Source organism: Ornithodoros turicata, unplaced genomic scaffold (genome assembly GCF_037126465.1).
Source record: "Ornithodoros turicata isolate Travis unplaced genomic scaffold, ASM3712646v1 Chromosome15, whole genome shotgun sequence".
NCBI lineage: Eukaryota > Metazoa > Arthropoda > Arachnida > Ixodida > Argasidae > Ornithodoros > Ornithodoros turicata.
Genome location: NW_026999318.1, coordinates 1,960,346 through 1,974,401, shown reverse-complemented (window position 1 = coordinate 1,974,401; position 14,056 = coordinate 1,960,346). Strand labels below are relative to the sequence as shown.

Sequence of the window (14,056 nt, the reverse complement as noted above, 5' to 3'; positions counted from 1 at the left end):
TGGACAAAACTGCGGTGTAGGGGCGTGGTCGAGGCAGCCGCCGGAGTCGTTAGTACCACACAGAAGTCCGTCGCAAGCGTGTTTTCGTCTACACGCTGAACGATAGCCAAGGCCGCGAGAGGATTCTTTTGAGGGGGCGCCTCCTTCAGAGATCGGATTGTCCGCCAGATCTTCGTGGCCGGATCAAACGGTGAAAGGTGGTTGCAAAACTTACGCCAACGCTTCCTGTCCTCGTTTTTAAGTTCTCGTGTTACTTTAGCTTTCATCCGGCGGTATTCCACAATGTCCGTAAGTTGCCCTGTCCGACGAGCCGTTCTTTCTGCTCGGCGACGTAATGCTCTAAGGTGATTAATGGCTGGGGAATGGCCGACATGGCCTGTTACCCTTTTAGACATGACCACCGCGTCCTGAATACCGCGGGTAATTGCTTGAGAGAGAGCCTCTGGGGACATACCGGTGTGCACAGATGTTCTGAGGCCCGCACGAAAACGTCTCCAGTTTGTGAAAGAAATCAGTCCAGCAGTGGCTGAGAGGGGCAGTCTGTCGTGCGAAATATATAGAGGAAAATGATCGCTACCTCTAGTGTCGACGTCCGTAGCGCATGACAAGTGGCGAATTATGTCGCTTGAGCACCACGAGAGGTCCAATACATCAAGTGATGTTGGGGATCGCATGTAAGTGGGCTCGCGGTTGTTCAGCAGGCACATGTTATTATTCTCCATTGCCTCCAACAACCTCCTTCCCCTACTGTCCGTCCTTCGGCTTCCCCAGGCCGAGTGATGTGCATTGGAGAAAAGGGGAAAAGGTTGGGAAAGGTTGGTCTGCGCATGCGCACTGGGCCCCAGCTTTTTCCCGCGCTGGACAGCGGAGACGCTGTGAGTGGCTCTTGGGGATCACGTGGTTTGGGCGCCCGCCATTTTCCCTGGACCATTGCGTAAACGGCAGCTTCCGGCGGATGGTTGCGGTGAGTTCGTTTTGTCTTCGCGGTTGCCGTAGCAAGGATCGTGTAACTTCTGTGCAGTATTTCCATGTGTTTTAGTGCGCTTTCTAAGACAATGCGATGACAGTGGTCCCTGCGCAACACATTTCACACTCATTTTCACAAGAAACGGACTGTGAAACGCCAACCGGTCTGCACGTGGTGGTGCTTCCTATGTTCGAAGGTATGAGTGATGGCCGTGATGTTTTGCTTACTATTCATTAGATGTTTCATTTTAGAAACTTAGGAGGAAATCAAAGAGAGACAGATTTCGAACGTATCGTGAAGAGGAAGGGGGTATATGTCGCGACCTGCATGGAAAGCAGGAGTGCCATGTGTTACCTTCTCTGAGAAAATGGAACGTGTAAAGTAGCCAACTAAACGTAAAGCTCCCTATGGTCCGTGAGTGCATCGCACAGTCAGGCATATGCTTTGTATACACAGTGAGAGATCAGACTTATACTGCGTAGTACGTATATATGGAGATGCATTGATTATTTCTTTCTGCTTAGTGTATGTTTTGAGTAAAATAAGCAGTATATTTACTTGAGCAATATCTGCATTTCCACATATTATTTTCGGCTATGCATTCAGTGATCCCAGCTGCCAAGTGGCCGGATCCCGGACCACTTGCAGAGGGGACCAATGGATCAATTCCACTAGTTGCACTTCAGTTGAAACTGGTTCCACTTTCAACTGGTCCCAGTCACTAAATGGATAAAAATGGACCTGTCCAATAAACCACTTTGAAGTGGTCCCACTCCAGATTTTTTTGCCTGGGTACACTGGGCACTTTGACTCAGCCACCGATTTTACGCTGCACAATGATGATTCCTCATTCCCGAACGCTACCATTTGCAAGTTTCACGTGTTTTAAAATGTTGGTTCGCAGGTAAAAGTTGTATTTTGTCAAAATGCGGATTAAGTTTGAGTTTTCATGAGTGCTAATGCAGATGACGTAATTGGGATGACCGTTCGTGATGCAAACTCGCCGTACATTACCAGGAATTCCACAAACTATACCAAACGTAACACATAGACGAGGATCCCGAGAAAAAACTGGTTTGGGAGCAGATGATCATTTGGATACATGAACTCAGACATACAATGTACTCTCATTAACCTTCAACGTCTTTCAGTTTTACTTGGTGGGACAGCGGTTAAATGTTGTTCTGATATTTTCTCCATGTTTGAACTATCCCAAATGCATTTGACTTGTACATGGTTGTTGTCGCGTGTCTTTTTACTGTGACTTTTTTGTTACTTTTCGTTATATTGCTGCAGTGAGTCCTCTTGGACCCTGCAATTGTGCTTCGCTATACTTTCCTTTTGACAAGCAAGTACTAATGAGTCCAGACGAGTGTTTCTCTGTAGTGGTTTTGGTAGGCTGGAAAATATGCGCCGACGAATATATCTCGACGCGCTGTGCTGCTTGGGCCGTGTCATGTAAACATTGCAGCGACTGAAGCGTCATAGTGGTGGGCGCCAGCCTCCATTGGAACGTTCTGGCGTATATGACCACGTGTGTTTGTTTTGCCCACCAGTGGGCAGATCACGTGAGAGTGACGTAGATCTCGAGGAATAAGCGTTCGTTGAAGTGGGCTTGACCACGGTACACGGAAGTGTTAGGTGAAGCCAACTTTCAAATGATGACGCCTACCAAAGGAATGCCCAAATCGCTATCGGTGTCGTAGAAGACCTCAAATAGTATATGATCCACAACAATTACGGTGTGATACCGACAGCACCGCTCAATTCTACACGCACCCAGAATGCTGTACGTACGCAATACAATGCAGAGAGCTTGCCCCGCTTCGCCCGCTGGCCATCGTCGTGCCCTCCTTGCTTCCTTCGTTCCATCTCTACCCGCCCATTTCGCCGCTCTGTTATGACACGCGAAGACGTGCACGTGGGGTTTCATATTTGCACTCCAGTCTTCGCCGGTCTTGTCGGATCACGTGGCACCTCTCTCTGACGTAGCCAAGTGGGCGGTCCGGGCGCCGGCAGTCTGCGCAGTTGATGTTTGGCGCGAACGCGGTGCAGAAAACATGTGCTTCATATTACTTATCGTTTTTTACTTCAAGAGCTTGCCAAAGCTTGCCATCTCGCCAACCACGACGTGATGCTTGCATTTGACAGCCATTTGAGGTGAACAGGCTTAAGGGCTATCGATTCCTTTCCTTCGCATAACTCACAGTCATGAGCGGTGTATAGTTCGACTTACCTCGGATCGTTTCCTCTTTTGCTCTTGGATGTGTTTGGGACTTTGATCTTCGTTCGGGTTTCGTGGACGTGGTGTCTGCGTATTTGGTGGCCTCCTGTTAACATCCATCATGCCCGCTGAAAAGAACCGGGGTGAAATTGAAATTCTTCGACGCTACGTAACCGACTTGAAGTTAGAAGCCGGAGAATGGACTGGGTATCTGGGGAGCGACCAGCAGCTTGAAGAACTCCAACGGGACCTACTGACAATTGGAGTGTCATTCAAGACAGAATCGTCAAAATATAAGAAGTCCACGGCAGACGGCACCAACAGTAAAAGCTGTAAGTGGTGCGCGAAAGCGTTTCTGTTGGGCATTTTTTGATCGAATATGACTTACTAACGCTAGTTGCTAGATAGTTTCGTCTTATCTGAATAACAGTGAAGCAATTAAGTATGATTAAGGAATACTTCTAGTTATTTTGCGCCTAAAAAAATAGAAATGCTCATGTTTCATAACGCTTACACATAATTGCGAACCATCTGTGCACTGTGTGCATATATACATTGTGTTGTGGCATTTAATTTCAGCCACAATAATGTTCTCTTCAAATCTGGGTTCTGTTCCATCAATGTGGACATGCCATTCCCTGTTCTCTCTGTGGTCAAAGGCTGTCTTTTTGGGACAGATAAGCACTAGACACAAATGCGTGGGCAGGTAAGGCCAACACTTGATCCCCTCTTCCATTCCTATAATTGTCATTATCCTATTCATTTGTTTATTTACTGTTTTGCCCTCAAAGCCCTACAGCATTATACATGGAGTAAAATGCCCAAAGAAAAGTAACAAATAATAATAATAATAATAATACTAATAATAATAATAATAATAATATTATTATTATTATTATTATTATTATTATTATTATTATTATTATTATTATATTATAATATATATTATAATAATAATAATGCTAGGCTAATTATAATGAATACAAACTCAACTCAGAAGGAATGGAAATTGTAAGCATAGCAATGCAGCACATACAGCTTTCAATGCAGCTGTCAGAAATCTCAGTTTCACGCCTGAGCGACCTCTCCGTGAGTTCTAGAAAAAGCTGTGTCGTCAAAGTAGTAGTCAACAGGTGGACTAGACCGAAGACGTTGCAGACGATAGGTAATGCTCCGGCCATCTGCAACTGTCAGCGCCGGTTGAAAACTTGCCCCCAGATAGTCTTGTCATGGGGTTAACATATTTTCCGCTGTTAATGTTTTATTGCGACGTTGAGTTAATCTGAAATTTATGTGGATTAAACCGCATTTATGCTCTGCATGGGGCACCACAGCAGTTCACATAAGTTGGGTAATTACTAAGCACGCAATGCCAGATGGTGTCAAATTTTATAGGTAATTGCCCAGTAGAAGCCACAGAACGTTGTCATAGCGCAGAACCCAGATTTCAGGCAACCTGCTGAAAGCTGTGTATGTTATGTGTATGTGTGGCAGTTTGTAATTTTAGGAGTGTCCTTGTTGTCTTTTTCCTTCAAGAATGAATGTGTGGACCCTTGCGGAGACTGGACCAAGGAGAAATTCCAGCACAAGAGGAAGAAACTCCAAGGTACAAAGAAGAAGGGCTGTACCGCAAAGTTTAACCTCAGACGGATTGAACTATTTTCGGACTATAAGGTAATTCTGCTGTGTTGAAAGCCTCAAGGAGATTCAGCTTCTCAAATACATAGTTCGTTGAAACCCCGTGCTTGTTTGCTGTGCTTCAAAGTGACCTGCCTGATTGCGGGAGATGTCGAGGCCAGGTGCAGACCTGGTTATCACAGATGAACAACATAGTTTCTAATCCTGAATTGTGTTCCACGTTCATGACAAAAGAAATCTCGGATTGTAGAAGTACCTGCACAAGGTGGAGGGTTTCTTTCCTCTCAAGAGTTTTGTTTGCACTGCATTGCAAGTGTGTCTACCCCCACAGGGAACCAGATTACTGAAGCAGAGCAGACAAGTATTTTTCTATCGAAATAGGCAGTAGAATTAGCTTTATCTACAAGCATGTGTTTGCATTGTCTTGCACCTTACAGATTGACATTAGTTGAAACGACAGCAAGACTTCCATAAAGATGAAAAAGGCAGCTGCACACGCAAGCTTGACAAACGCATTGTCATTCAAAGAAAACCTGCATGCACGACAAGGATATACTTTGCCATGACACCAATGCAAGAGCATACTGAACATGAATTTGATCATTTCATGGCATTCGGGCAAACCATCGACAGTAGTGTGATACAGCGGATCACAGAGCTTGTACGAGAGGGTGTAACATCGGTCCACGAAGTTGAGACGTGCATCAAGTACTATGTCTCGGATGTTCTATTCTCAGGAAAAGACAAGCCACCTTTTCACTGCCAGGCATTCTATCCAACAACTATAGATATTGCCAACCATATTCACAGAACGCTTAGCAAGGACAGGAGCAGTACTGAAGACCAGGAGAATGCAATTAAGCTTGTGAAGATGCTGGAGACAGAACTACTCACTTCAAAGATAATCTTTCGACCACACAAGAGGCGTGGGGATGCATCACAACAAGCCACGCCGCATGGAAGCAGTGACGTGGATTTTGTGAATGCTAGTCAGACAACAGTTGAGCCCCATGAGACCTTAGACGTAAACGTGCTAGGCATTCTTGTCGAGAAAACCACACACTGTGATGACGGGGAAGCAATGGCAGCTGAGACGTTTGCAGACACGCTACTCTTCTCTTACATGTCCGAGTTTATGGAGCAACTGCTTATCAAATATGGCAGTTCTCTGATTTACCTCGATGCAACCAATAAGACCACAGATTATTTATTGCCACTATTCCTGCTTGTTGTAAAAGCAGCAACTGGCTACATGATTGCAGGAATATTTATAGTACAATTTGAAACTACAGAGTGTATATCAGAAGCACTGTCAGTATTCAAGAAATGGTACCCAACCCTCTGCCCGGAATATTGGATGGTTGACTGCTGTCAGGCCGAAATGTCTGCAATCAAGAATGCATTTCCACAGAGCAGGGTGATGCTCTGCGACTTCCATCGTGAGCAGGCATGGGAACGATGGCTACGACACAAAGAAAATGGTGTGCAAAATAAGGAAGAAGCACTCTCTTACCTGCGACGGGTGGCACATGCAAACACAGAAGAATACCAAAGAGCTTGCAGTGAGCTGACTGCTTCAGCACCGTGGAAAAACCCACACTTCAAAAGTTACATTGAAACACACTGGATGCCGCACGTTGAAAAATGGGTGAAGTTTATGAGACTTCAATTTGGGGTTGTCATAGCTACTAACAACGGTACTGAAGCACGAAAACGACTGCTGAATGAACATCTGAAAGGAAGTCATGGACGAAAGAGCTTCAGCGGTTTGATTGAAAACTTGGTTAAACATTTTCTTCCGATGAGAAGGAACCGGCTCTTCCTCGAAAACATGAGGCGGTCTTCAAGCTACAGAAGATACCATGACACTGTCCCCGACTACGTGCACAAACGGACTCCTGCTGTAATAAAGCACCATTATGAGCCGCCTGGAGAGTGCAACAGACTATTCTGATGAAGACATCGCCAGTCTATCCGTACAAGGCACGTTTGTAGTAAGGTGTAGCACAGTTCGTGAAGAACGGTACACTGTAGATTTCAACCAGCCATCATGCACTTGCCTGGACTGGAAGATGCACAAGCTGCCAGGCAAGCACTTCTGTGCAGTCTTCCAGAACTGTGATGGACGGTCATTCGAGAGGCTCCCCGAGGCATACAGGAACAATATACACCTGACTTTGGAGAACTGTTGTGTTGTGTCTGATGGGGGATGTTCAGAACAGAACTTGTTTGTTGATGCTAACCAGCCTGACGATGTGCCCTTGCTAGCACAAGTAATGAATTTCAAGCAGGTGACCTACCACGGAGGAACTCTTTGGGAGGGTTTCTCAAGGTTTAGGAAAAGCACGTCAGATGCTTCGAAATAGTGCAGCTAGAATTCAAAATATGTAATTTTATTGCGCAAATGAATCCAAGGCTCAAGCCGCATTAGAGCACATGCTGGCAGCACAGAAACTGCGTGAGGAGGGAACTCCATCAACTAGTGGTCTCTACGTGAGGCAGTCACCAGTGAGAGGCTGTTTGGGTCAAGCAAAAAACAGGCCAGGCAGCGGTCCAATTATGAGGCTCAAGCTTGCAAAAAGTAGACGGCTGTTATGAAAAACACAGAACAGGGTTGGAAAAAGGGCAGAAGAACTGCGTGCTACGTTAAACACTGCACCACCAATGTAATCCACAAATGTCTGTTTGTAAGTATTTTTATAATGCACGTTTTTTGCTTTTATACAAGTTTTATATCAAATGTCACCTTTCCTGCGTACTGGCACATCCCAACATGTGGATGGTCATACGGTGCAGAAGTTTTCCAATAAAATTATCTGTGGAGCGGCATGTGGTGTGGGCAGTGGTGGGCATCCTTACGGAGTTTGATGTGAGGTGATGTGATGTATGAACATTGGAAATATGATTCAGGTGACGTGAGGAGAAAAGTTCGAAAGAAAGATAGAGGTGACGAAAAATTTTGGAAGAAAGTCTGAGGTGAGGACAAACTTGTGGAGGAAGTTTAAGGTGAGGTGAGGTATTTATTTATACCAGTTTTCCATGTCTCGATTATTACGTTGTTTCAGGATGTGTTCCATGGGAACAAAAATATGATGGGATGTACACAAAAAATAAATACCCCGTCAGAAGCAAGGATGACAATTTTTCGATAGATCCGTGGGAACTCAGAAGGCTGTATGTAAAATATCAAGGGAAGGAATGCGAAAAGCATTTTTGGGGCCGGGAAGATTCCCTTAAAACATTTTGAGGCCAGATGAGAATTGGCTGACGAACTTTTGAGGTTAGGTGAGGAAAATTTTCAGAGAGTTGGAGGTGAGGTGAGGTTTTCCAGAAAAGGATGAGGTGAGGTGAGGTGAGGAAAAATTAGGCTTGGTGAGGTAAGTGGAAACCTCAGTCTATAAAAAGTGAGATGAGGACAAAGATATCGTGAGGGTGATCGTCCACCTCTGGTTGTGGGCAGCATTTTCATCCTATGGACTGAATGTACTGCGTTTTATCATTAGTGACTATAACACGACGATAGCAGAGTAATGCTACGGATACAAGGGTGAGCGTACTCTAGTGGCTTTATCCCCAGCTAATGCAACTCACTACCGGCCAACTTATGATACTGGGCTTCAAATTGGTCTCATTACAGTTGTCAGCAGACAGCCCGGAATGTCCTGCAGCAGTGTAAACCTATGTGACGCCGTACTTTATAAACAGTGTGAAGAGGTTTCAGGACCACCGTGGCCTCTTAGCTCAAAGGATGTAGAATTTCAGCACGATATACGGCACACCATAAAAGTTTTTCCAGCGCTAGCAAGGCAAAAAGAAAGAGACCACATTTCAAGACAAGAGCAAATATACTAACACAACACGGCCAGCAGCCAGCGCAGCCCTGCTGGCATGGACCGCCTACTTGGCTACGTCAGAGAGCGGGGTCACGTGATCGGACAAGACCGGCCAAGGCTGGAGTGCAAATAGTGAATCAATTGTTAATTGTGACTGTTTTTCAATTGTCAGAAATAGAAGACAAAGAGGAAGAATTCAGTGATCATCTTTACATTGACTCGGAAGGGTGGATGTTTCAATGCGATAGCATTACTGCGCTACCCCCTCGGAAATTCCCGCGGTCTGCGCCGAAAACTCAGCTCGGACGATAGATGACGCAAAAGGCAGGACGCAGGGGTAGGCACAGGATCGTTTATGTCAGGGTATTCAACGTGACTCCTCCCCTCCTCATAGCACCGTGTGTGTTTGCTAGGTGAAGTTATCACCAGGCATCTGGGAGCGTTGGAATGCTATGTATGAGTGCGACGGTTCCCGGACACTCCCTATTGTTGCGAGAGCCCTGCGATTCTGAAATTCTTCATTCTGTATACTTTCTAAATACATTGGATACTGTACTTGATGTAGCCTTGAGCGTGTCACGTGGTTCTGCTTCTACATCTCATCATACTTTTTAAAGACATGTATTAAAAAAAAGACATCGCGTGGCTATCTTGACATGATGTTTGTTGTCACTTTATCTCAGACTTGAAGTCAGACTTTGTTCAACGTATGTGATTTGATAGGTTTATAATTATTTATAAGAGGCTTCTGTGGATCCTACACATAAGGTATTTATTGATTTGTGTTAGCGACATTCCACGTACTGCGCACCACTGTCTTGGTGCGCCAGAGCCTCAGTTGCTTTGTGCGTCATAAAAAAAAAAAAAAACTCTGCTCATCACCACCATCTGCTTATTCACAGCATGTATAGTATCGTTTTTTTTTCCTATAGGTTTTGGAACTTGGAAAAAGGCTGTGCTCATATCAGGCACATCGTGTGCGACAAAATTGAACAACTGACTACCAGATCACCATGAAATATTGCCTAATATTGGTTACCCTATCTAAAACTAAGTGAATGTTTTCACGTGCAGCGCTTTGATCCACAGCGCTAGAAAACAGCGCTTATCAGAGTTGAGCTCCTGTGAACTTTTCCAGCGCCAGTATTGTGATGGCCAGTCAAGAGGCGGTCTTACTCATGACCTCGCAGAATCTGTGGGATTGTTTTGCTTCCTGATTTTGCAGTGCTGTGTCGAGGTTGGGGTGAATCGAAAAAAAAAAAAAAACCGTCGAATTACCCTTTTGCAAAGCTAATTGAGGTCGTGCGTCGGCATAGCTTACAGGAAGCATGAATCAACACAAGACGAAACGGCGCTGCGTCACGTCGCCAATGAGGTTCTGCGAAACTTCAGCTGCCGAGCGCGAGTGAGAACACGAAGGTAGAAAACAGCGTTTCGTTTCCAGCGTTGTTTTTGAGCGCTCTGAAGCGAGGCGTTGTACGTGAGAACAGGTCCCACGAAATACTACCGAACGCAGTCGAAACGTCGTTTTGACAACACGCGCGGTGTCGATGTGGTGCTTAACATACATTAGCTCTCGCAGGATTTCCTGCAACATCGTGTTTCTTCCTAATTTCGACGTTCGTGGCACCTGCAAAGTTTTTGCATTTACTTGGAAGATGATGATGATGGTAGGAGAAAAGAAGAGAAAAATATATACTTGTGGAATGCGGAGAAAATATATACATGTGTCATTCGAACGGTCCCTTACTTTTTCAGTATTTGCTTCTGCGTATGGAGCGCAATTTTGCCACGAATGGTACATGTCTCGCCACTTCACCATCGTCACCACGGCTGTAGTCTTCATCTTGCCGCTGTGCCTTATGAAAAACGTAACACTCCTGCAGCGTGCCAGGTAAACATAATTCTTGCGTGTAGGATTTACATTGCTGTTGACACAGTTACATGTGGATGGCATATTATCCAGCGCAATGGTAAAGTCTTAAAGGAGTACCAAGATACCGCTTCATATGCAGTGAAGTATGGCATAAATGGGCAGTCCGGAGCTACAGAGGGTACTCGGATTATGATTGCATTCGATTGTGCTCCATACGTATACCATCCACGTAAAATAGAAAGGGTCAAAGGTTCCTTGTTTTGCATTTTAGAGAAAATTAATTAAATCGTCCCCGTCCGTTCCGCGTGAAGAGGAACAAGCACAACAACGAAATCAAGCAAACAACATAAAGGTTTATTTTTACCGTAGCGGACCAACAGTGCAACCAACCTGTGGACACGCCTAAGTGCTCCGTAACGGGAATTACACCAAACACATGTTCACATTTTTCTTCAAACCTGGATCTAACAACCAGGCTTGGCTCAACAAAAAAGAGTTGAGGTCAACCAACAGATGTCAAGCCATTGACAGTGCGCTCTGGATTTCACTGCTAAGCTGCCGTGTCGCACTGAGTAACGCTCGAATATACTGTAGTGTTGTTTTCTTCGTATAGGTCTCCTTGGTCATTATACTCCATGGCATACGTTTGCCTGACAGGACACTAACGTAATTCTCATACTGGCCTGTGTCAGCTGCGGAATACACCACGGTCTGCTAGGATGGCAGAAGACGACTTTGAGAATCAGCTATTGATAAACGTCAAGCAATGTGTGCGAGCTACATAATAAACACGCTACCTATTTACTGCAAAATTGTATTTTCCCAGTTTGCTGTTATACAAATGCGGCGTTCGTGTAAGTGAGATTTCTATGTTGCATCGTCTTCGTATTGAAAACAAATTATCGGGCACACAGTATCGCGATACCTTTTTAAGTAACGGTAGTGGCACTCTGTTACTTTAAAGAAGAGATGTCGGTATCGGTATTTCGATACTTTTCACTCAAGTAACGAGTATCAGTGTCGCGATACCATATTTCGTGAACGGGTACATATCTACTTTCGAGGCAGGTTGTTCCATGCGACGCCTTAGGAGGTCCCGTCCTGACTATATAATTTCGGCGCCTAGACAACACGTTCCACAAACAGAAAAAGAGAGAGACCACATCACATGCACGAACTCAGATAGGGGGACTGCAAAGAGGATGGGGGAGGGGGAGAAGGAGGGGTTTGTGTCAACGTCGAAAGCGGACGCGTAAAGGCGATCTGTGCCATTAATAACAGCTGCGGCTGAAAACATGCCTGCTGGTCTGCAGTGGGTGAATGATACGCCTGCTCTTGATGCTGACCTAGCACACAGGGACCCAGCTGTATGTGTGGCTTGAAACAACTTGTCAACTTAACGTAAGGGAAATTGCAATGTCACGTGGATTTACGCTTTCGAGGCCAAGTTCTGCTTAAGTAGCATAGCGTCAGCGTGTTTTCAACGTACAAAAGGCGCGGATGTTCAGCTCTTAACTGCACTAATTCTGCGGAAAAATATATCGTAAAATAATACGTAAAATACCCTACCCTACGGTATCGCGTACCCTAGGATCCTGCTCCGTTGGAAAAACATCATCAGCGTAAAAGAAAATTTAACTAAGGGGAGAACCAGCTAAGGTACTTGTCACCAAACGCCATGCTGTGTACTTACCATGTAGAATTGTGCGTAGCTCTGATAACATTATTTTTTTATTTAAAGTACCCCAAAGGCTCATCAGAGCGCTACATGGGGGAGTAGGATGGTACATGCATGTCAGCAACACAAAAACGATGAGAGAGAGAGAAAAAAAAGTACAAAACAATGGACCAGTCATATTGCCTGGCTGGCACGAAAAGTAGAGCATACAATAGAAAAACATAATAGTACATTATAAAAAGAATACAAACATCAAACGGAAAGTTGGCCACGGAAATTATCGTAGTCAACGAGCTCAGCTAGGTGAGAGGGAAGATCGTTCCAGTTAATTGTGGTTCGACAAAAAAATGATTTCGCAAAGATGTCTGTTCGACATTGAAAACGATTTACTTTGCATCGATGGTCGAAACGTGGGAATATAACTGTAGAGCGGGTAAGCGGAGAAATGTTAGGTGGGATACTGTGGACGAATCTGTGAAAAAGTATGAACTTATTAACTTATAATGTGGGAACAATTTCATTAAAGTCATACAACTTCGTCCCAAACTAAAAGGAAATGACTATATGCGTATAATCTTCAGAGTGGAGAAGATTGCTGCGCAAAAATAGTTCCTGTAGATTTTGTTGTACCATATCTCAAATATTGCTTTTTATATTTGTGAAGTTGACCGCGTTGCAACGGGACATTTCGCACAGCAAACGATCGCGATTCAAAGCGCGCGCACGGAACCGAAACATGCAAGAAGTTGAGAGAACTGATGTTCTGAGGCTGGAACAACATAGAAAGGACAAATACATACAAAGCCTCAAACTGCCTAAGAAATGAACGATGAAAGAAGTGTCAAGAAGTCCAAACTTTGGTCATGAAAATGTGCGTGCAAAGTATTTGTTAAAGTAACTTACTTCGTTTGGGGGGCAGGCGTTCCCAGGCGAACTTATCTCGGCTTGTAGTTTGAGTCAGAGTTCATAAACTTCTGCTTTGCTCCAATTGAGCGAAACTAAAATTTCGGACCGGAAGTTCGAAACCCCATGCTGCTGCTGCTGCTGCTTGGTTGTAGTGATGGCTCCAATAGAGCCCCTTTGACGATTCTGAGGGAGGTATAAAAAGTATATAAAAGGAATTAGGTACTAGATACTTGAGATCCTCTGTGTAAGTTGCAAACATAAAACTGCCTACTGAAAGCCTAAGGACACTTATTTGTTTATTACTTTACTTCACGTACCGTAACATCGTCCTCCTTCGGAACAGCTACCCATGCCTTCTACACTTCGGAGGGCTTCATGCGATGCTTATAAAACGATACCTATCAAACGCTTCTGTACTCGTTTTTAATGCTCTAACCTGTCTTTGCTCCCACGTTTACGAGGTGAAATAGTGATCGCGATCCAATTGTGATCACATTTATTGAGTGCTTCAGCGAAGGAACCTGAGGCACCGCGAAGAGATGGCGACATGCATATACAGGGTTATTCTAGCAAATGTTACACATTTCGGTCGCACTGTAAAAATAAAAGACTATAGGTTTGGCCCATCCCAAACTTGGCAGACTGATAGCCATTTATCTGAAGTTTCATTCGAATTTTTTGTAAGCGCTATGGTCATGTAGAAAGAAAATTAAAAATAAAGCAAAATCTCGCCCCATGCATTTTCAATGGTCTATCCCACACAAACACCGCCATTTTTTCTTGTGTCTGCTTCACATTCACATCACTTTCCACAGGTAGCGCTGCCTACAACGATGTCACATGCCAATTCTGACGTTATGCACCAATCGTCTTGTTCAAGTCTTGTTCTGTATGCTAGTGCCACCTGTGTGTGGTGAAATGAAAGTGAAGCGCA

The 14,056-nt window shown here is 44.6% G+C and overlaps 1 protein-coding gene across 2 annotated transcripts in view; it reads left to right on the top strand.

Moving 5' to 3' along the window:
• Window positions 1–14,056, top strand: part of LOC135372414 (sodium-coupled neutral amino acid transporter 7-like) — a 65,706-nt gene that overhangs the window by 30,945 nt on the left and 20,705 nt on the right. For both annotated transcript variants that reach the window (XM_064606030.1, XM_064606029.1), the window contains exon 5: window positions 10,421–10,556. In XM_064606030.1, the coding sequence (XP_064462100.1) occupies window positions 10,421–10,556 (136 nt within the window). The remainder of the gene's footprint in view (window positions 1–10,420; window positions 10,557–14,056) is intronic.